A 27,568-nucleotide genomic window follows, 5' to 3' on the forward strand; every position below is an offset into this window, starting at 1 on the left:
TTTTTTGGTTTTTCGAGACAGGGTTTCTCTGTGTAGCCCTGGCTGTCCTGGTACTCACTCTGCATTTACCTCAATCTTAACAGACACACCACAAAAAGGAAGAGCAAGCTCTGCATTCTCAGGGTCAATTATGGCAGTGCTTTTCAGTTCTAGAGAAATGAAATATTTTCTTCAACAGAATTATAATGGTAGTCTGATGATAAAAGGAAGTTAAGATGGTACCACATGTATGCACATGGTTGATGCATAAGGAGAAATAAGTAATGATAATAGCAGTAGGCATGTAGGGTTCGCTGTGGCCTTTTGTGGTGCTGCTATTTTATGATCAAGATATAATTTGAAGATATGAAATTCATCCTTTTAAAGTGTACAATTCAGATTTTTAAAAGTATATTTATGAAATTATATGGACTTTTTTACTTTCTAATTCTAGGACATTTCTTTCATTCCAGAAACCAATACTGTACTCATTATCCTCCCACTCTTCCATGATCCCCATTCCCAACCCCTGGCATACCAGTCTACTTTCTCTTCTTATACATTGCCTGATGTTTCATATATACAGAATATTATGTGCTCTTTTGAAACTGGCTTCTCTCTCTTAGCATAAAGTTTTTAAGGGTTTAGTATATATCCCTTCTTGTGGGTAAAACATTCAGTTTATATGCAGACCTCATTTTGTTTGTCTGTTTTCAGTTAACTGGTATTTGGGCTTATTGGCTTTTGTGAACATCTCTGTTTAAGTTCTTTTGTGAACATGTGCTTTCAGTTCCCTTGGGCACATACGTAGGAGTAGAATTGGTGGGTGATATGGCACTCTGTTTAACTTTTTTGAGGAACTACCAGAGTTTTCCAAAGTAGCTGTACTATTTTTGATCATATTTAAATGTAATTTATGTAATAAGATATATATTTTTAAATTTAAAGGTCATTGGATTGCTGAGTTGTTTTTAATAGAAGATTAAGACAGAAGTCAGATTCTGAAAGATAAGGAGTTTGGAAATAAGAAGCAGTTACAGTAAAGGTGAAGCAACAACTTAAATTTCCTTTTTTCCGGGGTTGGAAATAATGGCTTAGTGGTTAAAAGTACTTGCTGTTTTTCCAAAGGACTATAATTGAGTTCCCAGCACCCATGCTGGGCAGCTCACAACTGCCTGCAACTCTTGTTCTAGGAGCTCCAACTCCTCTGACCACAGGGACCTGCATTCATATGCACATAGCCATAAGATTAATAACTTTTAAAATAAAAAAGCATTTTAAAAAATTCCTTTTTCCCGATAAATGATAGTGAAGAAGGATACAGTAGACAGAGCAGAGAAGATGCAGCTGCAGAGAGGAGGATACAATGGACAGAACAGAGAAGCTGCAGCTGCAGAGAGCAGCTACAGTAGACAAAACAGAAAAGATGCAGCTGCAGAGAGAGGGTACAGTAGACAGAACAGAGAAGATGCAGCTGCAGAGAGGAGAGAACAGAGAAGATGCAGCTGCAGAGCGAGGGTACAGTAGACAGAACAGAGAAGATGCAGCTGCAGAGAGGAGAGAACAGAGAAGATGCAGCTGCAGAGAGAGGGTACAGTCGACAGAACAGAGAAGATGCAGCTGCAGAGAGAACAGAGAAGATGCAGATGCAGAGCGAGGGTACAGTAGACAGAACACAGAAGATGCAGCTGCAGAGATGGCTCAGTAAAGTGCTTGCTGTATAAGCCTAAGGACTCAAGTTTGGATTCCCAGAACCCATGTGGAAAGCCAGACATGGCTGCATACTCCTGTAACCCCAGCACTGGGATGAAAAGACAGGCAGATTTCAGCCAGTCTAGCTGAACTGGAGAGCACCAGGTTCAGTGATTGCTTTGTCTCAAAATAATATGGTTTAAAAAAAGTGATGGAAGAAAACATCCCTAGCTCAGTCTTGGCTTCCACATTGCTGTCACAGGCAGTTGTGCCTAGACGTGTGTACCCGTATGCTCAATAACAAGCAATTAGATGTGGACAAAGATAAGTTGGTTACCAAACTAATTTTTTAAAAGATTTATTTATTCTTATATCTAAGTACACTGTAGCTGTCTTCAGACACACCAGAAGAGAGTGTCAAATACCATTACAGATGGTTGTAAGCCACCATGTGGTTGCTGGGATTTGAACTCAGGACCTTTAGAAGAGCAGTCAGTGCTCTTAACCACTGAGCCATCTTTCCAGCCCCACCAAACTAATTTTCATGTTTACTGGATAATCATTTATGGTGCTTTGAATATGAATGGCCCCCATAGACTCATGTATGTGAAAGCTTGGCCCATAGGAGATGGCACTATTAGAAGGTGTGGCCTTGTTGGAGGAAGTATATCACTGGGGGCAACCTTTGAGGTATTATAAGTCTGCCTGGTGTGGCACACCAACTCCTTCTGCTGTCTGTGAATCAAGATGTAGAACTCTCAGCTCCTTCTCCAGCACCTATGTCTGCCTGCACACTGCCATGTCCCACCATGGCAATAGTGGACTAAACCTCTGAAACTGTAAGCCAGTCCCAATTAAATGTTCTCCTTTATAAGACTTGCCATGGTCATGGCATCTCTTCATAGCAATAGAAACCCTAACTAAAACATCGTTAATACTTGCTGACCATCAACATCCTATTTGTAAATGTGTGTAAAGCATTGTTGCCAGCATGAAATGAGATGAAACCACAGAAACTCTCTGTTGGAACGGTATAGCAAAGCACACACATTCGAGAAGTGCTAAGCACAGTGAGAGTAACAAGACTGAGAAATTAGCAATGGCAAAAAAGGGCTAGCGTGATGCCTGATGGTTCCCACCTAGCATCTGAGCTAGAAAGACTTCTTATATTTTAACTATAAAAGAAAAATACGTAATAATGCCTAAAATATTTATCCTGGCCCTCTATAAAATAAGTTGGTCAAGCCTCTTGTAACAGTATAGGAGTCAATAAGATTCTGAAGAGAATTTAATGGGGATCCATTATACCATGAGCATATGCAACATTACCACTAGCATCCTGCACAGTGGGCATTCCGTTAGACCTACATATGCACATAGCGTTAACTATGCACAAATCCAGCTACATTTGATGGGAGTCCTTTAAAAAAACTTATCATCCCAGCACTCAGGAGGCGGAGGCAGGTAGATATCTAGTTTGTGGCCAGCCAATCTACAGAGGGAGTTCCAGGATGGCCAGGGCTACACAGACAAACCCTTTCTTGAAAAATCAAACAACAAAAATAAGTAAAAAATTGACTATCCATATTAGGCTTTGATTCTTTCTAGCTCATCTGTCTGTCTGACGTCATGTTATAGAGTTGCCTTCACTTTGCTTCAGTTTTTAAAATCTCCTTGAATTTCAGTATTCCTGTTTCATGATAGTATGGATATAACGTTTGACCGTAACATTTTGCCCATATATTACTCATTAGAAATATACTCTCTTCCATAATGAAACATACCTGTTCTCACTTCTTTTAAATTTCCTAAGTCTCCTTTTCTCCCTTCATAGACATAGAAACATTACATTTTTTTTACAATACACTCACATATGATATAAAAGTAGAATCAAGGCTGTTTTAGAAGATGAAGGGGTTTAGTTGGTTGAGGAGGAGAACAGGTGACAGTGGGGGACACTGGCTTAAAGCACAGAATATACTGGAGTTCAAATATCATGAGAAGTCTGGTGATGGCACAGGAGTTTAGTGTATGCTGTGCAAGTGTGAGGACTGAGTTCAGATCTAAAGAACCCATGTAAAGCTGGACTTTGATAGGACATGTTTGTAATCACAGTGTTCCTACAAGATGGAAGGCAGAGACAGAGAATCTTTAAAAACTCATGGGCCAGCTAGCCTGTCTACGCACTGGTAAGCAAGAGACTGGTGAGCACCAGCACCTAAGATTGTCTTCTGACTTGGACCCAGCATCATGGCACACCCATGCCTGCACTCACACACACAGACACACAAGGCCCACATTATGAAAACCATCACCGAGTACAGTGAGTATATATTCATTTTAAAAGGAAACACTCCACTTTCCTCTTGCCTCTGCTGTAAGAAAAACAGCAGATTTACAGAACTCATAGACATTAAAAGAATGCTACAAGCAAACCTACATGGTGAAATTTGACAACTTAAATGAAATGGCCCAATTCTTCCCAGGCTGTGAACTACAAGAACACCTTGAAGAAGTGGCCTGAATAGACCTGGGGCTATTTGTAAAAGTTGAATTTGTAGTTTCAGACCTGCCAAAAAGGGAGTCACTAGGCCTAGATGACCTTATTAGCAAATTCTTCAGATTCTTTTTTTTTTAATGGATTTTTTTATTAGGTATTTTCTTTATTTACATGTCATATGATATCTCCTTTCCTGGTTTCCCCTCCGAAAAAAAGAAAAAAATAAAATAAAATAAAAAACCCTGCTTTCTCCCTACTCCCCCTGCTCATCACCCCACTCACTCCTGCTTCCTAGGCCTGGCATTCCCCTACACTGGGCATAGAACCTTCATAGGACCAAGAGCCTCTCTTCCCATTGATGACCAACAAGGCTATCCTCTGCTATATATATGCTGCTGGAGCCATTAGTCCCACCATGTGTATTCTTTGGTTGATGGTTTAGTCCCTGGGAGCTCTGGGGGTACTAGTTAGTTCGTATTGTTGTTCATCCTAAGGGGAATTTTTCAGATTCTTTTTTTTTTTTTTAATGGTTAACATCATTTTTTTTTAAAGATTTATTTATTATTATACATAAGCACCCTGTAACTGTCTTCAGACACACCAGCAGAGGGCGCCAGATCTCATTATGGTGGTTGTGAGCCACCATGTGGTTGCTGGGATTTGAACTCAGGACCTTCAGAAGAGCAGTCAGTGCTCTTACCCACTGAGCCATCTCACCAGCCCATTTTTCAGATTCTTAAGGGAAGAAAAAAATACCATCAATCTTACTGTCTGTTCCAGAAAAATCAATGAGGAGAAGGCACTATTCTGAGGCATGTAACACTTTGGTACCAAAACTAGAGATGGAAAATAGAAAAACAGTATTTCCTACGAACCTAGACCTCAAAATCCCCAAGAAAATATCAGTAAACTGGGGCCAGCACTGTCCAGGCTGTACTGAACTGTATAGAACAGCTCTACCTCCAAGAGCTTACCTCAGGAGTGCAGAAAAGTAACGAGTGTGACAAGACACCAGTCGTGTTTTCTAGTCGGTAAAAAGCATAAACGCTTACAACACCAACTCTCCAAAGAAGCTCCAAAGCTTATACTCGAGACCATGGCCTTTACCTAGAAAGAGTCGGATGGTAGCGGTTCGCAGTGAGGAGGGTGTAACTGCAAAAGAGCATGAGTTTTTTGGGATGATGGAACTGTTTCCTTTCATGATTGTGGTGATTACATGTATGTATACATATGTGAAAAGTCATAAAACTACAGTTATAAAATTGATTTTATAAATTTTATTATAGGAAATTAAAATAATCATAGCCCCATATGTCACAACAGAGAGTGGCTATCACCTTGCTTCACACTGGGATATGCTGTGCAACTGGATACGTGTCCTGACCAAGTCACTAGTCTATTCCAGCTCATTTTTGCCACGTGAGAACAGGATTTAGCATTGCTAGATCTTCTAATTTTTCAAGAAAAGTCAGAGATACCAATTTTTGCAAGAAATGTAATTTTCAAAGCATTGCTTAATCATTTTTAAATGCTATGTTGCCCAGCATAATTCTGAAAATTGGACATTAGATACCACAGATATAAGTAGAAAACTGTAGGCAACTTATTACCAAAAAGGCCCTGAGTCATTGCTAGAAGGCAGATGAGCATCCTTAACATGGCTCAGTTATGCATGGGAGACGCATGTGGTGTATTTATGGTGTATGTGGATGGTGTGGGCTTCAGAAGAGGGTGATATATTTAGATGGTAGAGTGTGTTAGCTCCCTTATCCTGACAGATGAAAACTGTTTGCTTTGGAGAAAACTTTGAGAACATAAAGACATTTTAAGGAAGGAATCTCCAGTTTAAAAAGTAAAATAGTTTGCATAACATGGAAAATCTGGTTGGGAATCTAGCATGTGCTTAACTTGCATAAGGACCCAGATTCAGCTCCCAGCATGAGAGATAGGCAAGCAGACAGGGCTAGGCACTGACTCACTAATGGCACTGGCAGAGAGATTAACAGAGTGAACATAACCGAGGAGTGGCTCAGTGAGATGGGCAGAGTGGGGAAAGAGATGAATGAGGGATGTATGAGAAACAGAGAAGCGGAGGGCTTGGGAGTCAAGTCCAGGGGTTACTAGTCACTGCTTCCTTCGTCTTTCTGATGCATCCAAAGTTAGATGTTTTTCCTTAGTCTGCAATGTTTTATTTACCTCAGCTTCATCTGGTACTTTGAGCTGAGTATTTGTGTTGTGCTCCAGGAAGCCATTCCGCACGTCTTCCCTAAGCGCAGCTGTCTTCCCAGTGTTCCCAGATCACCTAGTGCACATTCTTACCTGAGCAGTAACATTTGGGCTTTAGATTATTTAAATTCCCACTGTAAGGTCCATCCATAATCTTCTGGACAGAGTATTTTAGTAATTCTCTGTCCCAGGCAGTTAGCATAGAGCTAGCTAGTATCAATAAATATTGGCAGATAAGTTAGGCCAGCCCTAAGTTTGGTTGCCAAATGCTGAGGAAAATTCAAGGTTTTTCTCTGGGTTTTTCTCTGGGTTGTCCACTGCAGTGTCACAGCGGGTTGGTTGGTACTGAGTCTCCTTAGGGAAAAGCCAACCCCACTGGCCAGTCAGCAAGTTCACCATAAGGGCAGGGGTGCTTTTACTCCCCATGCCTCCTGGGCTTCTCCAATGCTGCGTTGTATTTAGCATGACATTTACATTTGAACAGCCAGGATTGTGGGGAGGACACAGTTCCATGGTCACAGCCACAGTATTCATCACACTGCATTCCTGGTGTTTGTCTTTGTAGGAAAGTTTTGATGAATATATTTGAAGGATTTTTATATTTCTTGGTTCAAGGCCAGTATTCCCTGTAAGATGTAGGTTTGATTTTCTGAGTTTGAGTTTGTAGTTTCTCTACACAAAATATTTATTTATTTATTTATTTATTTTGGTTTTTCGAAATAGGGTTTCTCTGTGTAGCCCTGGCTGTCCTGGAACTCACTTTGTAGACCAGGCTGGCCTCGAACTCAGAAATCCGCCTGCCTCTGCCTCCCAAGTGCTGGGATTAAAGGCGTGCGCCACCACCGCCCAGCCAAGATATTGATTGACCTTTTCAGATATATCTGAAAAACTAATTTTTTTCTTTTTTGTGTTGGGTCATTCATTATTTAATTATCTGTGGCTGTTTAAACTATTTCTCCTGTTTCTGTCATGAAAATTAAACTTTTTAGTAATGTTATTTTCTTACCTCTGAGGTATATTCTTTCATTTTATTTCACTTACCCACTATGTTTTTCTCAGTTGGCTTTTCAGGGGACTGAAGAACTTTTTTTTAGGTTTGTAAGAGAAAGAGATGGGGGGGGAGACAAAGAAGGGGGAGAGGGAGAGTATATGTATACATACCACAGCGTGTATGTGAAGATCAGAAGACAGCTGCTTAGAGCCATTGAGTCAGTTCTCTTTTTCTACTTTAACATAGGTTCCAGGGATTGAACTCTGATCTCCAGGCCTGCTCAGCCAGTGCCTTTACTACTGAGCCATCTTACTGGTACTGAAGAACCTTTTTTCCCCCTTCCCTTCTTCCTCTTGCTCCGGCCCCATTCACTCTGGCCCATAGGTTATTTTTTTTGTTTGTTTTGTTTTGTTTTTAATTTGTTTTCTCATGGTTGTGAGCCACCATGTGGTTGCTGAGATTTGAACTCAGGACCTCTGGAAGAACAGTTAGTGCTCTTAACCACTGAGCCATCTCTCCAGCCCCTTTAATAGTGTACTTGAACTCACAGGAATGGAGTTCTAAGGGAGCTTTGTCTTTTCTTTTAAGACCAGGTCTTGCTGTGTTACCCCCAAGTCCTAGGCTCTAAGGATCTTCCTGCATTGCCCCCCCAACACACACACAAAGCTGGACTACAAGCAAGAGCTTATCTCAGGCATCAGAAACTTAGTTTCTCTTCTTAGTGTTTTTCATCTTTACCTCTAGCAGGACAGTAGGGCCTTTTTTGTGCCAAGCCACAAACAGTAAGAATGCAAGCAAACACCATGTCGTTTCTTTAACAGAACCTCAGACATGTTGGACATGAATGCCATACCTATGGCACTGTGCTAATCAGTCTGTAGAAAACTAGAGAATATGGTTCATGCCTTCAAGGGATGCATAATCTGTCAATGTGATAAGTAAAAGATACAAATAAGCCTCTGCCCCTTACATGCTGGGCATTAATAGGTGTGTACCACCATATATGGCCTCTGCTTTTTTTTTCCTTATTCTTATACTTAAGATAATATAAATTCCTGACAGAATAGTGTCATCACTGAAGTGTGTCTAAATGAGGAACACAGCACTTTGCTGGCCTATAGGAAAGTATTCAGTAGTAAAAGTGGCTGTATTGGTGGGTTGAGAGAGAGTAAGGAGAAACTGGAGGAAGGCAGTGGCCTTGACAGCATTGCCCTGACATAAAGAATCAAGGCTGGCGTAAACAAAGGCACACAGTAGTGCTCAGAGGAAACCAAAGGCAATTGGTCTGTCTCAGTCAGCAGGATTGGGGAGTCTCAGGAGCTTAGTGAGAAAGGATTTTGAGGTAGGCAGAAAACAAGACCTAGTCTTCTGAGGAATTCTGTCAGAGAGGAAATCTTAGTTAGTTATGGGAAGCTGAAGAAAATTTGTTCTACTTCATTCTCTTTCAGGTCTCACTTGCCCTGGAGCCTCTGTCAGAAACTTATGACAGCTACAAACCTCTTCCTGCCACTGAAGTGACAAAAAATGTGCTTTTATCTGAGCGAGAACTCAGAGAGAATATTGAATCCAGCAACAACCAGTCTTTGATCCTGTCAAGGTCTTGTAGGGTACCTACCATCAAAATTGATGGGAAAGAATTAACAGGCAACAGCAGCAGGTCAACCACACCAAGGTAATGATCTCATCTCCGCGTCTCTACGCCTGCCACTCTCTGTTCCCATTCTGTGTCGTCTGTGGGAGACTAAAGAGCTGAAGACAGAAGCACAGTCACTCTCTCAGCAGATAGCTCCTAAGTTCCCACTGCCAGCGTGGCTGGGTACCGGGGACTGGCGCAGAGTAAACAAGACACAACTCCTGGGACTCAGGGAGAATACATGCTTAGCATGCCCCAATTACAGCAGTCACAAAACCACCATTTTTAAGGACTGCTCACAGTCTAGTAGAGAAGCCAGTGTACACATGTGATTAAAAAGTTTGCTGATACTATCTGTGAGGGGAAAAAGGGAAAGGGAATTATTTTGTGAAACAAAATGGAGTATGAGAAACATATTTATCTTAAGTAATTACTTGTGAAGCATTTGCATTGTATCAGAGTCCGTTTAGGCAGGCACATACACATTCCCTTTCTCTGTGTGTTGGTGTCTTATTTTGTATCACTTAAGGAACAACCCACAACTGTGATCAAGATTTTATAAGGAGATTAAAAGCAGATACACAAAATCACACTGCAGAAGAAGCCACCTGTCCCGAAGCCCCAGCTTCAGTGTCCTCACTGATCCCCAAAACTCTGAGGAAGTGGAGTATTCCCAAGATGGGGTATAAGCTCCTGACATTGTTTCTTTCTAACAGGGGCAAGGACCACTTGTACTTTGCAGAAAATTCCGATGCAGTAAAGAGTTCTTTGTGTGGACTACAGCATCACCTTAATCAAGGGACGAATGTAGAGACTGGAACTCTGAGAGGCAAAGCCCCACAGAAGCAGCTGTCCCTCCTGAACAGCTCTGAGTCTCAGCCACACATTAGTACAGTTGCCAAGAGTCATAGTGACTCATGCATCCTATCTTCAAACAACCCCCCTACAAAGGACCTCCTTTCAGGTATGTGTCTGTTACCTAAGACTGTGCTGCATTTATTGGGTTTGCTCTGCTTATTAGCCAGGCTACAAAGGGGAGCAAGACTTCCCTACGAACTAAAGAGCCAAATAAAAGTATGAGACTTGGTGTCATCCAGGGACTCATGGAAAGGCAGCTCTACTAAACTGCTAAGTGATTACTGCTTAGATGTTTTTACTTTAAATTAGTAAGTGGCAATGGTGTGTATTTGTGGGCTACAGTAAGATGTTTTAGGATGTGTATACAGTAGGTAGCAATCATTCCACCTGACATGAGTCATCTCAGGCATTTATCATCTATCTGTGTTAAGAATGTTTCAGATGTCCTCTATGGTGCTAGTAAGATGGCTCAGATTCTTCCGCCAAGCCTTGCTGACCTGAGTTTGATCCCCGTGACCCACATGGTGAAAGAGAGACTTGACTCCTACAAGTTGTTCTCTGACCTCCACACATACTCAGGTGGCATGCTCCTCCTACTCCACTGCAGGCACACATGCTCAGGCACGCATGCACTGATGTAATTTTAAAAACAACACAAAGTGGCTGGGCGGTGGTAGCATACTCCTTTAATCCCAGCACTTGGGAGACAGAGGCAGGTGGATTTCTGAGTTCCAGGCCAGCCTGATCTACAGAGTGAGTTCCAGAGTGACAGTCAGGGCTACACAGAGAAACCCTGTCTCAAAAAACCAAAAAAAAAAAAAAAAAAAAAAAAATGTTTTTTATCAACTATTTTGCTACATTCTTTGGCCAACTGCAGTTATCCTATGATGCTATGGAACACTAGATGTTTCTCCTTATCACCCTGTACCTGCAGGTTATCCCTCCCTGCCCTCCTATGTACGACAGCCTCTCCTGTATTGTCTATTGTCTGCTTCCACAAATACATGAGAAGATAGGATTTTTGTCTTTCTATGCTTATTTCCCTTGATGTCCTCCAGAGACATGTTATTCACCCATGTGCACCCGAGAATATAAATTAGATCCTTCCTTTACAAGTTTGGAGATGAGGGTAAAGCTCTTCTTACAATATTAGTTTTTATCTGTCCCAAATGATTTAAGGCAGCTAGGGTGGTACCAAATTCATTTCACATGCTGCAAACTGCTAGTCTTCATGAGGACATTCAGTGCTGCAGGTGATCTTACTGCTTAAAACCGGAGTTAAGTTCTACTGTATTTGCAGTACTACAGAACACCACAGACGTAGGAGAGAAAGGTTTACTCTTTCGTCTGCTACTTTTCTTAGTGCTGTGATCAAGTGACAGGGAGTTGACTTTGGATTATGGTTTGAGAAAGAGTATTGTTGATCCTGGCATGGAAGGCCTGAGCCAGCTGACCACACTGGGTCCTGTGTCAGGACATAGAGAGAGGACAGGAAGTGGGGCCAAGGCTAGAAAAGCTCAAGGCTGCCCTAGTGGTCCACTTTTCCAGCAAGGTGCCATTGCCAAGTTCCACAACCTTGTTAGACAGTGTCTGCAGCTGGGATCCCAGAGTATTTATGTTAGATGGTGGTAATTACAGTGGAGGCAAATTAAGCAAGGAAGATGAGAGGAAAGGATGCTAGTTTTGCAGAAATTGTCAATTGTCACAATAAGGCCTCTTTAAGAAAGTAGCAAAGCTAGGCATGGTGACACACACCTTTAATCCCAGCACTCAGGAGGCAGAGACAGGCAGATCTCTGTGAGTTCAAGGCCATCCTGATCTACAAAAGCATGTCCAGGACAGCCAGGGTTACACAGAGAAACCCTGTGATCGGAAAGGGGGACAAGGATAGCAGAGGATCTGAAGAGGACTAGAAGCATAGCTCAGTGGTGGGATGTTTGCCCTGCATATGTGAGGCCCCACAAGCATCACAAAGAAGAAGAGGGGATGCAAGTTTCTTCTAAGGAAGTTATGATACAAGAGCTACCAAGGGGACTTTAACCAGAAGGCAACAACAGCTCCCACTCACTAAGCATCACTAAGTATATATTTACTCCTTGCCAAGTATTTTAGATTCAGAATTTTATCAATAAAACCACATGTGGTAGAGATGATTAGCCTCACTTAAAATTTTCCTTTTACATGTATTTGCTCTTGTGAGTGAACTTGTAAGAGTTGGTTCTGTCCTCCAACCATGTAGGTTCTGAGGATCAAACTCAGATTGATAACACAGCAAGCACCCTTCTTAAAATGTCACAATGATAAATCTGAGAAATGAAATAGCAATTGTGAGACTCAGAAGCAGATAGAATATGCAGTGTGGCCAATCTTAGATAAAGGGATGATTCGGGTCCAGCATAGAAAAGAATAGATTAAAATTTCATCACACTACTCAGAATAATACACAAATTAAACTTGGAATACATAGTTTCCATTTAATGTTTTTGACTGAAATTTCAGAAAGTGAAACCATAGACAAAAGGATGCTTGCATTACAGACCTGTATTACAGACAGGGTACTTATCATCTCAGAGGGATGTTACAGAGTAGTAAGAGTGATGCCTGGCACGGGGTAAGGGCTTATAAGTGCCCTTTGCTATTGCTGCTTCTGTTACTACCTAAGGGATGAAGTGACTTCTACTTGTCAAAAAAATCTAAAGCTGTGGGTTCATCTCAGTTTTTCCATCATCCTGCCATGGGAACTTAACTGAGCATGGGCTTCATTTTGGCATTCTCATTCATGAAAATACAAATTTAGACTAGATAGTTATAGGTATGACTGCTTTCCACAAGTTTGGCTAACATAGTTGTAGGTGTTTCTTGGTTAAGGATATTAAGACTCTTACAAATAAGAGAATAAGGTATCTGGTTATAAAAATGAATTATAGGTACCATTAAACCCATTATGTACAGACAGCAGTTGGGAGACATAACAACTCCCACAGTAAGATCAGTCTCTCTGGGAAAGAGTGTTTACTCCTTGATGTAACACCTCTAAACACAAGGCAGACACCAAGCAAACAATGTTGTTAAGTGAACATCCTCAAGGAATTGCCAGGCTAATGGGAGAACAGATGCAGAGGCCACTGCAGAGTCACCCTGAGGAGGACAAGTACTGGATATTGAAACCCGTCCTGCTGTACTTCAGATGTGTGCATTTTCTATTTTTACTGCCTTCAGCTCTATTAGAACAAGGCAATAAGCTGCGGAATGCCATGCTGATTTCTGCAATGAACTCCAGCCCAGATACTAGTATGCTGCTGGACAAAGTTCCTCCTCCTATGGCAGAAGATGTTCCCAGATCATCAACACTGTAAGTTAGGGACGTGCACAGTCCCTGCAGTTCACTTCCTGAGCTGTTGACTGGTCTCCTTTTTTGTTGTTCTGAATGGGATAATCTCAGGAATGTCCAGCAAATAATTCTTAGTGCGCTGAGCCTATAGTAGAAGCTAACCTAATTCAGAATCTAACACCTAGCTTCCATGTTTGCTAAATATATAAATGGATAAATTCTTCACACTCTAAACTAGAATGCCTGTTATATAAAATGAAGATTTTCCCCCTCCCTTCATAAATGAAGTAGGATTCTAATGTTGGGAAGAACTTTGTAAAGTGTAAAGTTTCATATACATTTAAGGCAGGTAAGTCTAAAAATGCTAAATTTTCTAAGTCAGACTAGTGCCTTCTACTCTTTCTTAGCTTGGTTAGGATTTAAATTTTTTCCTATCTGTTAGCTATTCCTGACAGTATTTTCCCACACCTTGGTACTAGGAACTCATCTAAGAATCAGTTTAAAGGCCACAATGCAGACCACCTCCTCCCCTTGGCTGACACCAGAGCTATACAGCTGCTGTTGGGCAGGTGAGCATTCCTCTCTAGCTTTCTTTCATTAAAGCTTCTCCAGGTCATTGAGTACATTGTTAGCGATACTTCCTTGGCCCCGCTCCTTTCTGGCTCCTTAAACTAGGACTGTTTGCCCATTAAATAAAAAGCCAGTGGGTAGCTTTTTCTTTGGGCTAAGCCAGTGAATAGCCTGTTTTTTGGGCTTTGCTTACAAAATAGCCCCTAATCCAGCTTTCTGTTCTTGTCTTCCTGCTCTTCTCATCCGTGTTAATGTGGTGTGATGGATTTTAATTAGAGTCAAGTTGAAATGTGATGTTTGTTACTTAGCATTGAGGCCTTAGGCAGTTATCTCAGCTACAGAAGCACCAAAAGACCTTGCAAACTCTGCAAAGCTGCAGTGAGGATCAGAAATGATGTAATATAAAGGAGTTAGCGCATTGCACTTTGATTATTGGTAGCTATTGTTGTGAATGTTATTAACATGTGCACTGAAACCAGACTCATCATGTATTGTCTCTTGAATAACTACTATAAACATTACTGTCTTGGAGAGATTAAAAGCAATGTGTTATACATATACGAGAAACATGTGTTTAAGAATCCGCCGGGCGGTGGTGGCGCACGCCTTTAATCCCAGCACTTGGGAGGCAGAGACAGGCGGATTTCTGAGTTCGAGGCCAGCCTGGTCTACAGAGTGAGTTCCAGGACAGCCAGAGCACACAGAGAAACCCTGTCTCGGAAAAAAAAAAAAAAGAATGCACACTTGCCAAGAGGTGATGGTGCACACCTTTAATTCCAGCACTCAGGAGGCAGAGGAAGGCAGATCTCTGAGTTCAAGGCTGGTCTATTAAAGTGAGTTCTAGGATAGCAAGGGCTACACAGAGACAACCCTGTCGGGGGAAAGGGAATGTACACTTTTGGTTTTGATTTGGTTTGGGGGTGTTTGGTTGGTTGGTTGGTTGGTTGGTTTGGGTTTTTTGAGATAGGGTTTCTCCATATAGTCCTGGCTGTTTAGAAGGCGGCAGTGAGTAAAGCACAGCACCTGTGTGCTCCTATGTGTCACACATTATTCTCCTATGTGTCACAATGACAAATATAAGTCCCCTTGGCTGTAAGGCAGCTGTTTAAAAGATGGCTCACATTTGGGCCTGAAAGTCTGTAAACCTAACTTGCCTAGGGGACATTCATAGGCAACAGAGCTGATGCTCAGGAAAGAGGATAGAAATAGAGATCTGTTAGCTCCACAGCAGTAACTGAAAGCTGGAGGGAGCGCAAGGTCACCCAGGGAGTGCACGGTAGAGTGACGGTAAACGGCCGTACTCCATGTCCACTTACTGTTAAACCATATACTGTTAAACCGTAGTACGATGGCTGTCAAAGACTAGAAGAGTAGGGAAATCAAAGAACTGGAAAGGAGACGAGCAGTGAAAGTATCAGTAAAACTGTCTGAGGATAGAAGGCAGAGGATGCAGGTGAGACCATACGGAAGATGGAGCTGCTCTGGCAGTCTCCTCAGCGACTACCCTGATGTGTTGTCTGAATTCACTGGATTAATTCTAGTGCACATCTTAGAGTAATCTCTTGGTAATGCTGACTCTTATCGTAGCTCTGCTGCTTCCCCCCAGAGGTAGGAGGACTGACATTGGCATTATCTGTAGGGGCTCTAGATTTATGGTGTCAAGCCCAGCTGAGGTAGAGGTGAGCAGCACACTGAAGGAAAGGAAACAGAGAAAATACATACATAGGATAAAGACCCACCCCTCTAGCCTCAAGCCCCCTTTTCCTTCTTGATGCCTAAGCACACTGACAATCACATTACCCCCAGGCAGGTCTGGTCAAGATAAAGAAGGTTGAGATACCACAGGTTGAAATTTACTCAACAAAATGATCCAACTCTGCCCAGTTTTCTAGTTAAGCTACCAGTTACCAAGATCCTCCTGACTTCTTCTAGCTTGTATATTGAGCTTAGTCAGCACTCAGAGCCTAAATTTGAAGACATAAAGAACGCCTCCAATATCTATACAAAAAACAAGATTCAAGAGGATATTTAGAAGAGAAAAAAAAAGAAGGGGAAAATTTTTCAAAAAACAATAAACAAAAAGAATGAAATTAGAAAATATCAAGTAAAGTTTAAAATCGTGAACATTTTCAAAAGATTCAATATCTAGATAATTGAAATTCCAGAAATATATGGTAAGAAAAATAAAGGAATCATGCTGAGAGTGGGCTTATCTTATTAAAACACAGGCAAAATTCAATACTATAATAAATCATAAACAGGTAAGAATTCAAAAAAATAATTGCAAAAATGAAAAACAAAATATGGAGGACTACATAGTGAACAGTAAAGATCTCTAAATTTGTATACAGACTAGGTGTCATAGCAAACAGCTATGGTGGACAGCATAGACCCTCAGTCCTTAGTAAAGATGGGCTGGAGAGATGACTAAGCTGTTAAAACCACTTGCTACTGTTGTAACCTGGCTTGCTTCCCAGCACCCACATGGTAGGTCACAAACCACTGTAAGGCAGGTTCTGGAAGATATGATTTCCTCATCTGCCCTCCATAGACATGCATTACATGCAAACACAAACATATAGTCAAATACTTATAGATATAAGATAAAAAGTTTAATTTTTTTAAAAAGCCATTATATAGAAAAATACCAAGAGTACTTTTTAAAAAAGAGCAGTTATAAAGTTCCAAGAGACTAGCAAAAGAGCTCAGCAGACAAAGGTTCTTACCAAGCCTGAGTTCTATCCCTGGAGCCCATGTGGTAGGAGAAAACCCACTCCTGCAGGTTGTCTGCAAATGCATGTACGTGCTCTCTCACACACGGGCCTCCAAAGAATAAAAATAAAAAGTTTGGGCTGGTGAGATAGCTCAGTGGTTAAGAGCACTGGCTGCTCTTCCAGAGATCCTGAGTTCAATTCCCAGCAACCATATGGAGGCTCACAACCATCTATGGGGGGAACTGATGCCCTCTTCAGGCAGGCGGATGTATATGCAGCTGAGCACTCATACATTAAAAGTAAAAGAATTTAAAAATAAAACAAAAAACTTTAAAAAGTGTTTGAAGTAATATACAAACATTGTCTCATTTGAAAATGATTGTGCTGAAGGAGCTAGAGAAAGGACCCAAGGAGCTGAAGGGTTTGCAGCCCCTTAGGATGAACAACAATATGAACTAACTAGTACCCTCAGAGCTCCCAGGGACTAAACCACCAACCAAAGAGTACACATGGTGAGACTCATGGCTCCAGCAGCATATGTATAGCAGAGGATGGCCAAGTCGGTCATCAATGGAGAAGGGGCCTTTGGTCCTATGAAGGTTCTATGCCCCGTGTAGGGGAATGCCAGGGCCAGGAAGCAGGACAGGGTGGGTTGGCGAGCAAGGGGAAGGGGGGACGGAACAGGTTGGGGTTTTTTTTTTTTTTTCTTATTTTTTCGGAGGGGAAACTGGGAAAGAGATATCATATGACATATAAATAAAGAAAATATCTAATAAAAAATTAAAAGAAAAAAAGAACGTGATTGTGCACATTTCTTTAAAAATTAAAGAAAAACAACAGTAGCTTTAAAGGGAAGCTGAGGAATAATAAGTACTAAGTTGGAGGTCAACACAGTGTTTATATTACTGCTTTATTATTAATAAATGTTCATTAAAGTATTAAGTCCAATAATATTATTAGTTACTGTAAGAGAAAGAAAAATAAAAAATACATTGTTCTTTAAAATATGAGTTTATAGTTATTTATATACTTACCTCCTTAGTTTATAAACTCCTTGTAATGTTTTATTCATTTTTTTATATTCAATATAAAATTAACCGTGTCATAATTCTAAAGTACATGTGTTTGCTTAATTGAAGAAGGTTTTTTTGTAAATTAGCCATTTTTTGACAAAAACATTTGGTTTTCAAAATGATAGGCGCCATTTTCTTCTGCCTGTCAGAGCACAGACACTATAGGAGCACAGCTGGACCTAGGTTAGCCATCTCTATGGCAACCATAGCACACAATGGCCAACAGCCACTTGCTGAATGAGAGCACAGTACAAGTCAGTAATGGGGTTTGAGTATTGTTGAAGACATCCTGAGAGAGAGAAAATGGAGCTGGAAAATGTCACCCAGTAGTCAGCTTAGAGTGCGTCCTTAGTGTACATTCTTTTACATTTAGAATTTTAGGAACTTTTGCCAGAGAGAGAGAGGAGCTCTGCTGAACCTTCTGTTAAGTTCTTTGGCTTTGTTTTTCCTGTCTGCAGTGCTGAATTATCCCAAGGTCATTTCTGGAATGGATTAGGCTCTCCTCCAGATTCCCCGTCTCCTGGGAGTGATGTGTATTGCAGCAGTGACCTGAATGATCCTCAGTATGACCAGAGTCTCCTGGAGAACTTGTTCTACACAGTTCCTGTAAGTCCTTGAATCTGAAGCTCTACAAATGAAGAACACAGCATTTAGTAGCCAGCCCTAATACTTGCAGGAAGCTATTCATTTTGCATATAGCTTATTTAATAATAATTATAGCTGAGGAAGAAAGTATCATTGTTTTATGATAAAGAGACAGGCCTAGAGAGCACAAGTCTTTTGTTCCCAAAGATACATAGCAGGTGTCAGCACCAGAATCAGATACAGGATCCCCTGCATCCAGTATGCCCCAGGCTTTCTCAGAGCACTTCTAAGAGACAGCTAGTGCAGGCACGCCTTGGAACCTACGTGGTATCTGTACATAGGGAATTCTTTTCAGGCAGTTCTACTTTATTCCAACTTTTTTTTTCCAAGCCAAATGATCTGTTGCTGGTTTAGCATCTTCTAGACACTACCTAATGAGCCTAATCGCTTTCCACAAGTAGTTGTGGGTTGCTGCCATGTTCCTCATATAAGTCCAGTTTTTGTTACTGTAACAGAATACCTGAGCAAGGCTAACTTTATAAAAAAGAGAGGTTTGTGTAGCTCAGACTTATCTCTGATGGCTGCACCATCTCATGACATATATGAGAGAGGGATCACATCACCAAACAGGAAGCCATCACTGTAAGACCAGGTTCCACCATCATCCCTTCTAAAGACTTGTCCTAGCAGAATTAAGCATCTCTTCCCATGAGGCCTAATGTCTTACTGGTCACTGAGGGCCAGGGTTTCAGAATGCACTCTGACCATATCCAGACCACCACACTTCTGAGTTTCCTTTTTTGCATGTCAGGGGGAAATTTTGGCTGAAATACAAGGTAGTTTATTCTGGATTGGCAGTAAGTCAGAGAGGGCTGCCAGAATTGAGACAAAGCAAAGGAGGCGGGGGGGAATTATATTATTAGGCACAAAAGCTTAACAGACTTGAGAGTTTTGAAAGGCAGAGAAATGGCTGTCTTAGTTTGAGAAATGGCTGTCTTAGTTTGCTTTCTGTTGATGTGGTAACACTATCACCAAAAGCGACTTGGAGAAGAGAAGATTGATTTCAGCTTACAGCTTACATCTTCTATCACTGAAGAAGTCAGGGCAGGAACTCAAGCAGAGAGAGTAGAAGATTACCGCTCCCTGGCATGTTCCTCATGGCTCACTCAGCCTGCCGGGAGCCTCCTGGCCTGGGGAGGGTAGTGGTCGGGGGAGACAGTAGGACTCCGGTGTGGCTTTAAACCCTGAGGGTCTCTGGACTTTCTAGCCCTCTAACTGTACTGAATTGCTGATGATAACTTCTAAGAAAATCCTAAAAACTTTCTTGCTCTTTCTGAGGGTCAAAGGCTGCTGCTTAGGCGATTAACACCCTAGCCTAACAGGGGAGGACTAGTAATGTGGCCTTTGTTCTATCTTAGCAGGAGATAGCAGGCTCTAACTTTCAGCTGGCTAGTACAGAAGTTGCAGGAAGAGAAAGAGACACTTTGAGAAGTGATGTAGCATTTATTACCAAGTTGTAAAAGGTTTTCTATGAAAGCTGTCTAAGGGGAAAAGCAGATAGATCCTAAGCTGAGCAAGGAAAGTTCTTCCTCTCATCTCTCTGTCCTCAGTGCTCACATATCCTTCAGAATACATGATCACATGTTACAAAGGTCATCACAAGTTCACACAAAAAGTCAAATCATAAACTGAAATAGAAGTTTACAACAGAGAATGTTTACATATCCATTAGGAGTCAGGGCAGGCTATCTGGCTAAAAATCCATCCATCACCTGTCACAGCTCCACAGGTTCATAGAAGGTTGAAAGCCATAACTAAGTTATTAGTGAAGTTTTGTATAGATAAACCCAGTCAATATTTTATCTTCTTTCCTAGCACCTATAATAAATCATTAATTCCCTTTTTATAATAGTTCCCTTTGGTTAATTGTTTTACAAACTCTTGGAATGTGCTCTGTGTAGGAGAAAGTCTGGTTACTATCTAAGAGCAATTAACTGGTGACACATATGGGAGAATGGCAGAGTTTTCATTGCAGTTTTGACTGTCAGAAAAGAAACTAATAGCAGAAACACTATAAAAGAGTTTAATAATCACTGATACAATTTTAGGAATTTTTATAGGATCACCATTAAGCTTTAAGAAGTCACCGGGCAGTGGTGGCACATGCCTTTAATCCCAGTTCTTGAGAGGCAGAGGCAGGGGGATTTCTGAGTTCAAGGCCAGCCTGGTCTACAGAGTGAGTTCTGGGACAGCCAGGGCTATACAGAGAAACCCTATCTCAAAAAAAAAAAAAAAGAATTTAAGAACTCATCTATTTGTCTATATTGCATCACCACAAGACAGTACATCTCCATAAATCTACAGAGTAATGAATGTTTGAAGAACACTTAAGTAATCCCCAAATGTTATGTGAGCAAAGTAACTTCAGAAAGTATTTGTTGATGGAGACATTGAACCAGTTGTTTTGGGGTCTGGGAATTACCACACGAACCGCTCAGACACCAGTCTCAGTCAAACAGGGATAGTTTATTGAATGCCACACTCCAAACCTAATCTCTTAAGGACATGGCTAAAGCTTATGAGCTGAACTTTGACTGCAAAGTTCTATAGGATTTTTAAGCCCAAAATCCCAGACATCTGTGCCAGGTTATTCCACCAATCAGGATTTAGGGATAGGGGGATTTCCCTTAGGAACATATCTTTGTTGTACACTTATCCTGCTCCCATTGGTTGGGATATTCAACTGTGACAACAGAGGCCTTGCCTTGTCTAATATCCATGTCCTAACTTGTCTACCAGGATGGTATTTGTCTAACATTCTTGTCTTAGCTTACCAACCAGGGTATTAGTTACCCACATACATGTCTCTTTCTGCCAAGTAGGATGTCAGTTCCCAGGGAGGTCTTGAGAATTTAAACTTTACTAGACTGCTACTCAAAATGGAAGTCATATTCCAAATAGTTGCAGGTGTCTCTCTTATATTGGAGTCCTTCCAAGAGGCGGCTTAGAAAATACCATAAAAGCTTATACACATGTGAAGGAAGTGCTGCTGGGTGATTGGTTCGGATCCAAGCTTATTGTGGGTAACTATACAAAGCAGTTCTACTGACTTTTATCATGATTGGTTTCCAAGGGCACAGAACATAGCAGAATATGTGATCAATCTTGGCATTAGAAGGTCTCCTAGTAACAGCAGAAACATATGAGAAAGTATCCTTATACCTAGGCCTTAACATTTTACCTAGGCCTTAATAACTTAGTCATGAGGCATCAGGAAGATCAAGAACTAAACATGTTCATGTTCTGCTCCAAAGGCAATGTGTTTCACACTCTAATATTGAGTAATAGTCACAGCTTAGAAATTCAGCATTATCAATGTGTGGTTTTGGTTCCTGATATTCCAAGCTTCTTAACAACCCAATTTATATTTGCCCTAATTAATTTTAAGCTATGAACCTACTTAGATTTTGATTGTCTTATCTGTAACCATTTTTATTGTTTGTTTTGTTTTGTTTTGTTTTGTTTTGTCTGAATCAGGGTCCCATTATGTAGCTTTGGCTGGCCTAGAACTCACTATACAGACCAGGCTGGCCTTGAACTCATAGAGATCCACCTGCCTCTTCCTCTGCCTCTTGACTGCTGGGATTAAAAGCATATGTCATCATGCCACACATCTGTACTAAAGGGAAACTTATGAGCAAGAAGCTTTCTACTTTGGTCTTTGAGTTAATTTGTCCTCCTGATCATGGGTCAACAGAGTATGCCCCCAAAGGTCCTGAGAGGTGGACGCTAGAGAAGACAGACTTGAGCAGCCAGGCTTTCCTGATCACACTGGGTTAGCATCTGAGTGAGGGCCCTTTTTTATTTGAAGCCAAAAATGTCATGTCTCCTTCTGTTTATTTTGCATTTTGTGATACAAGAGGCTAATTAGTCAATTACAGTAGGTGCCTTTAATCAAAAACAAAAATAAAGGGAATTTTTCAGCTGAATTCTTTCATGAAGGCAGTCTGTGAAATATCATTAATCTTAAGCACAATTAAAATGAGAATAAATAACTTAGAGCATGGGTAGGAGGAGGAAAGACAGTCTTTGCACCCAGCTCGGTGACATCCTGACACCCGTTCTGTCTCAGTTCTATTGTGATAGAAAACCAGACTTCAGAGTTCCTGGAGATAAAAATATGGATTCACCCCTCATAGCTGGCGGCTACAACAAGCTACCTGGCTTTTTCCAGTTGTAAAGACAAGCTAAGGCGCCTGGCAGGAACTTGCTGGATACTTAGCTGCATGTGCACAATGCAGAGCACAGCAGATAGTCAGTGCAGGGGTCTCCCTGAGGACTTTCATGTCTTCCCTTGCTTACTCTGAATGGACTTAGAGCCTATCTTTGTGAAGTACAGATTACTTTGTATAACCAGGAGCAATATCAACTATGCCCCTGCTGTTAGTTATCTCTGTAATAGAATGGTGTTTATGAAAAGAAATTCTGCTTGCTTTTGGAGAAACAACTGTAACTGCCTTCCCTGAAGCAAATGTCTTTCAGTGTCATGCTTTCTGTTCATCTTCCTCTAGAAATCTGATGTCGGCACCAGTGATTTCCTGAGTGAAGATGATGGAGTGGAACCCTCTAAAACAATGAACCAGTCCAAAGCCTCTGGCAGATCTAAGGTTGTAGGGTCAAATGAGCACAAGCTGAAGAAAAGAGAAGCTGTCAAGAAAAGCAGGTGAGCCATGAATGTTGATGCAGGGTAGAACATCAGGGGCCTTTCCTCAAGGAAAATGGCCTTGATTTGGCCAAGACTGCCCAAGTGATTTGATACAGCAATTCATTGAAGAATTTCAGTCCTTAAAAAGGTAATGCACAGCTCAGTAGGCAGAGGTAGGTAGATAAGGTCTCTGTGAGTTCAAGACCAACCAGCTGTATGCATAATGAGTTCCAGGACACTCAGGGCTACATAGAGAAACCCTGTCTCAAAAAGTCAAAAAAGAAAAAAACAAAAAAAGCAACCCTGCATGAGAAGATGGGTTATAGAGAAAACAGAGTAATGGTTGTGGTGTGTTGACTGTGACAGTTCCTATATGGAAACATGAAAAGGGACACACAGTGGCATGATAACAAGGTTAGGACAGTGGGCAAACCAGAATAAGGTAGACTTTTCTTCTAGAAAAATCTAATTCTGCATCATCCATTCCTATACTTGGATCGATTAAAGAATATTTTTATACACTTTTAGATGAGAACCAGATTCACTTCACAAAAGCTGTTTTCTGACCCAGCATGGAAGACAAAGGAGGACCAGGGGTTTCAGACCAGCCTGGGCTTCATAGTGAGACCTCGTCTCAAAGGAAAACACAGAGCTGTTCCTACTTCACTTTGAACAGATATCCTCTATTCCTGTCCTCTTTCCTCCTGGATTATTCCAGATCGGGCCTCTAACTCCTGCCTACCTGTCTGTGAACTTGCAGAAATCCGGTTGACCAGCAAGAGCTCTCAACAGCAGGCCATACCCCAGCAATGTCACTAAGTGTGGATAGACTGGCTCTTCTGGGCAGAGTACATTCGGTCAGAATCATCATTGAAGCCATGGGCGTCCCTCCAGATAGTCCCCGTGTGACACCAAGCAGCAAAACCTTTGCTGGGAAACCACCAAAGCCAACAGCAGCAAAAAAGCGGTATAGCTAATACGAAAGCTAAATATGACATTCGGGGACAGTGTGGCTGATAACAGGAAGTCTAACATGAATAGTTTTCATGTACATTTTTCAATCAATAAAAGTGATTTGAAGTTCCCAAGAGTGAAGGTAAATTTGGAATAAAGGAAACTGGGGTAGAAGCCCTCCTGCAGCTCTTACAGTTACAGTTAAAACAAGAGCGGTGAACACTTAAAGTGGTTGTAGCTTAGTGCCTCAGAGCCCAGACACAGAGTTTATATTGAAAGTGCTGTGGGTCCTCTCAGAAACAAGCTCTGTCCCACATGGCACACGATAAAAGCTCTGAGCAACAGACATCAGCATCAGAGATCTCTAAGTGATCTCTGAGCCAATTTGATCCTGAAAGTGGGAACTTCAAAGATAGAGAGGCAGAAAATAATCTACCTTTTGTTTTGTTTGTTTCTAGATTGGTTTTTCTTTTTTATGTGTGGGTGTTTTCCCTGTATGTGTGCCTGGTGCCCAAGGAGATCAGAAGAGGGCATTGGCTCCCATTGAACTGGCCTTAAAGACAGTTGTGGGCCTCCATGCAAGTGCTGGGAACCTAACTTGGGTCCTCTGTAAAAGCAACAGGTTCTCTTCATTTTCTTCTTCCAGCACTTTCTTTGTGGAATATCACTTTCCTGTGGGCTTTTCCAAAAGTGGACTGGGAAAGACAGCTTTGATCACTGAGGTGGTTCGACTTGCCTCCAGTAAAATCACAGATGGAGGTAAGAAGCATGCTGGTTTTCTGCTGCTCGCTGCCTCTGGCCAGAGTTCAAGAATGACATGTGTGCACCATTGCCCCAGCCGACATGGTCTTACTGTATAGATTAGGCCAACCTCAGACTTTCAGTCATCCTGCCTTGACTTCCCTAGTGCTGAGAGAGATTTTAGGAATGCCACTATGCGTAGCTGTAGATGTGTTTATAGTACTGTCTTACTTAGAGTTTGTATTTGCTGTAGTGAAACACTGTGACCAGAGGCAAGTTGAGGAAGAAAGTTGATTTGGCTTACACTTCCACATCTTAGTTCATCATCAAAGGAAGTGGGACAGGAACTCAAGCAGGATAGGAACCTGGGTTAGGAGCTGTTGTAGAGGACATAGAGGGGTGTTTACTTGTCTCAAAGGAAAACACAGAGCTGTTCCCACTTCATTTTGAACAGAAATCCTCTATGCCCGTCCTCTTTTCTCCTGTGCAACTGGGTTGTTCCAGATCGGGCCTTTAACTCCTGCCTACCTGTCTGTGAGCTTGTAGAAATCCCGTTGACCAACAAGTGCTCTCAAGAATTCCAGGGCATACCCCAGGACATGCAGTTTGACACTCAAACATGTATGAAAGTGACATAAAACTAACCAACACAACTATAAAAAGTTTATTGGTAGTGGTTGGTGTTTTGAGGTTTGTTTGCTTTGGTTTTTGTTTTTTCAAGACAGGTTTTCTCTCTGTATAGCCCTGGCTGTCCTGGAACTCAATCTGTAGACCAGGCTGCCTCCAGCTCAGAGACCTACCTGCCTCTTCCTCTCTCCAGTGCTGGGACAAAAGGTTTAGCCAGACCTCCTGGCTAAGTTGTCTGTTTGTATGTAGTTACTTTTATCTACTTTTCTTTTGTTGCTTGCACTTTGGATACTTTTTTACTTTCTTTTTTGTTGTAAATATTTACAATACCAAAATATATGTTCTTGTAACCCGATATTACCTTTTTTAAATTTACATTTTTTTGAAATTTAGTTTTGTGTGAGGTGCAGCAGCAGGTGTGGACTTCTTCTAGCATAGCTCTGACTTCTCTCCTCCTGGCGTGGGCTCAAGGAACTAAAGCTCAGGTCGCCCAGGTCGCTGGGCTTGGTAGCACCTGCTCCAGCCTGGGCAGTCTACTGCCCTCCAGCTGCCTTCCTAACACTGTCTGCCAGGAAGACTGGGGCCTCAGTTTGACCACACCACTCTACACTAATTGTGTGATCTTAAGAATGTGCCTGGGTAGAAAGGGACATTCTTTACACCAAATGGCATCAGGATTCAGCTTGTACATAAGAACTAATACTGTACCCAGAGTGTCTTTCCATCTGTCCCCTAAATTGACCTTCTAGCCACCCCAAAGACGTATAAGTGTTATCTTCCTTTTACCAGTTATCACAGCGGGAGAAATGGATCTCATATCAATCATGGTTAGTTTTGTGGGCCCAGGCCTTTTGACCTGTGTAGGGATCCAGATAGCAAGACCCATGTCCTGCCTAAGAGCAACAGAAAAGATGAGAGTCAAGAATTAAGATTGCCAGAAATCAACAGCGAGAATTAGGTCAAAGGCAATTTTAATGAATGAATATTCAATGCCAGATCCTCTACATAACTGGGTTGTTGATGTTTCTGCAGACCTATTAGACATGCTTAGAAGTGAATGAACAGCCGAGCAGTAGTGGCACATGCCTTTAATCCCAGCACTTGGGAGGCAGAGGCAGGTGGATTTCTGAGTTCAAGACCAGCCTGGTCTACAGAGTGAGTGTCAGGTCAGCCAGGGATACACAGAGAAACCCTGTCTCGAAAAAAACAAAAAAAAAAAGAAGTGAATGAACAGGAAGATCATCTTATGGGTGCATCTTATGGGTGGCAAACAGATTGCAAAAGGAGCACATCTTTGATTTTATTCTCAGGTTCTTTTTATTCTTTTTATTTCCTAGATGAAGCTCCATATCAGTGAAGACAAAGTAAACAAACACTGTCACTTGGTCCGGTTTATAACAGAAATCCCTGTGTGTTCAGAGACAGACATTCCACCTGACATGGCTAGCTAGCATCAGTAGTTGATATCTAAATGACAGCATTCAGATTATCTGTCCATTAGCCAGAAAATTAGTTTAGTTTTATTGTTGGAATTTATAATTTCATTCTTCTATGAATTCATTTATCCCTCATCCTCCATCTAGTTTATGTACTTTTTCTGTTGAGCCACTTACCTACCTGTCTTACAAAATAGTCATATTTGCCGAGCCATATTAATGCACACCTTTAATCTCAGTACTTGAGAGGCAGAGGCAGGCAGATCTCTGTGAGTTCAAAGTCAGCCAGGGCTACATAGTGAGACCTGATCTCAGAGTAAATAAACAAACATTTAAAAGATCACATCGCCATGGCCACAGTGAAGTATGTGGATGAGTCTCCTTCGTATCCCGTGTTCACACATTTGATGATCATTTCTCACAGCAAAGCTGAACAGTATTACTCTGCTTATCTTGTGCAACTGTATGAAGTCACACTGAAAGAACTTGGAAAGGGTGGATGGAGTCAGTGAATGAACTAGTGATGACTCTGGTTGGGCTGTGTGACATGTGTCTGTTCTCTTTCACAGTGGTGAAATTCCAGCAGCGATTTGTGTGTCCAGTAGAGTTTGGTGGCCCGATGATAGAGCACTGGTGGGATTCTAACCTCACCTTCCAAATCTATGCAAAGAAAAATCCACAGAAAAAGGTAACTCATTTGAGGCTTACCATTCACACCAGACACACTCCTAGATAAACCAGATTTGGGGCTCAACACTGTCAAATCTAATAATCACAACAGCTCTGTGAATTAGGTTCCTTATCACCTTCATCTCATAGAAGAAACTGAGACTCAGCAAAGTCCAATGACTTGTCTGAAATTGACTCATAACAGAAACAGAGCCAGAGCATCATGCAAGTTCTGTCCAGTCCAGGTTGCCCTGCTCTGGTCTGGAATTTTGCTTTGGTTTTTT

General features: G+C 41.5%; 1 protein-coding gene across 4 annotated transcripts in view; it reads left to right on the forward strand.

Annotated features, from left to right (window-relative positions):
• The window catches only part of C2cd3 (C2 domain containing 3 centriole elongation regulator), a 104,673-nt gene that overhangs the window by 13,195 nt on the left and 63,910 nt on the right, over positions 1-27,568 (forward strand). For 3 of the 4 annotated variants that reach the window (XM_031387526.1, XM_031387527.1, XM_031387529.1), the window contains 9 exons: positions 8,837-9,060; positions 9,738-9,985; positions 13,099-13,231; positions 13,690-13,779; positions 18,026-18,173; positions 22,724-22,875; positions 23,618-23,824; positions 24,458-24,570; positions 27,185-27,303. In XM_031387526.1, coding sequence (XP_031243386.1) covers positions 8,837-9,060; positions 9,738-9,985; positions 13,099-13,231; positions 13,690-13,779; positions 18,026-18,173; positions 22,724-22,875; positions 23,618-23,824; positions 24,458-24,570; positions 27,185-27,303 — 1,434 coding nt within the window. Of the gene's footprint in view, positions 1-8,836; positions 9,061-9,737; positions 9,986-13,098; positions 13,232-13,689; positions 13,780-17,821; positions 17,908-18,025; positions 18,174-22,723; positions 22,876-23,617; positions 23,825-24,457; positions 24,571-27,184; positions 27,304-27,568 lie in introns of those variants that run through there. The other variant, XM_031387530.1, reaches the window with a different exon arrangement.

The sequence above is a fragment of the Mastomys coucha genome, unplaced genomic scaffold (assembly GCF_008632895.1).
Source record: "Mastomys coucha isolate ucsf_1 unplaced genomic scaffold, UCSF_Mcou_1 pScaffold21, whole genome shotgun sequence".
NCBI lineage: Eukaryota > Metazoa > Chordata > Mammalia > Rodentia > Muridae > Mastomys > Mastomys coucha.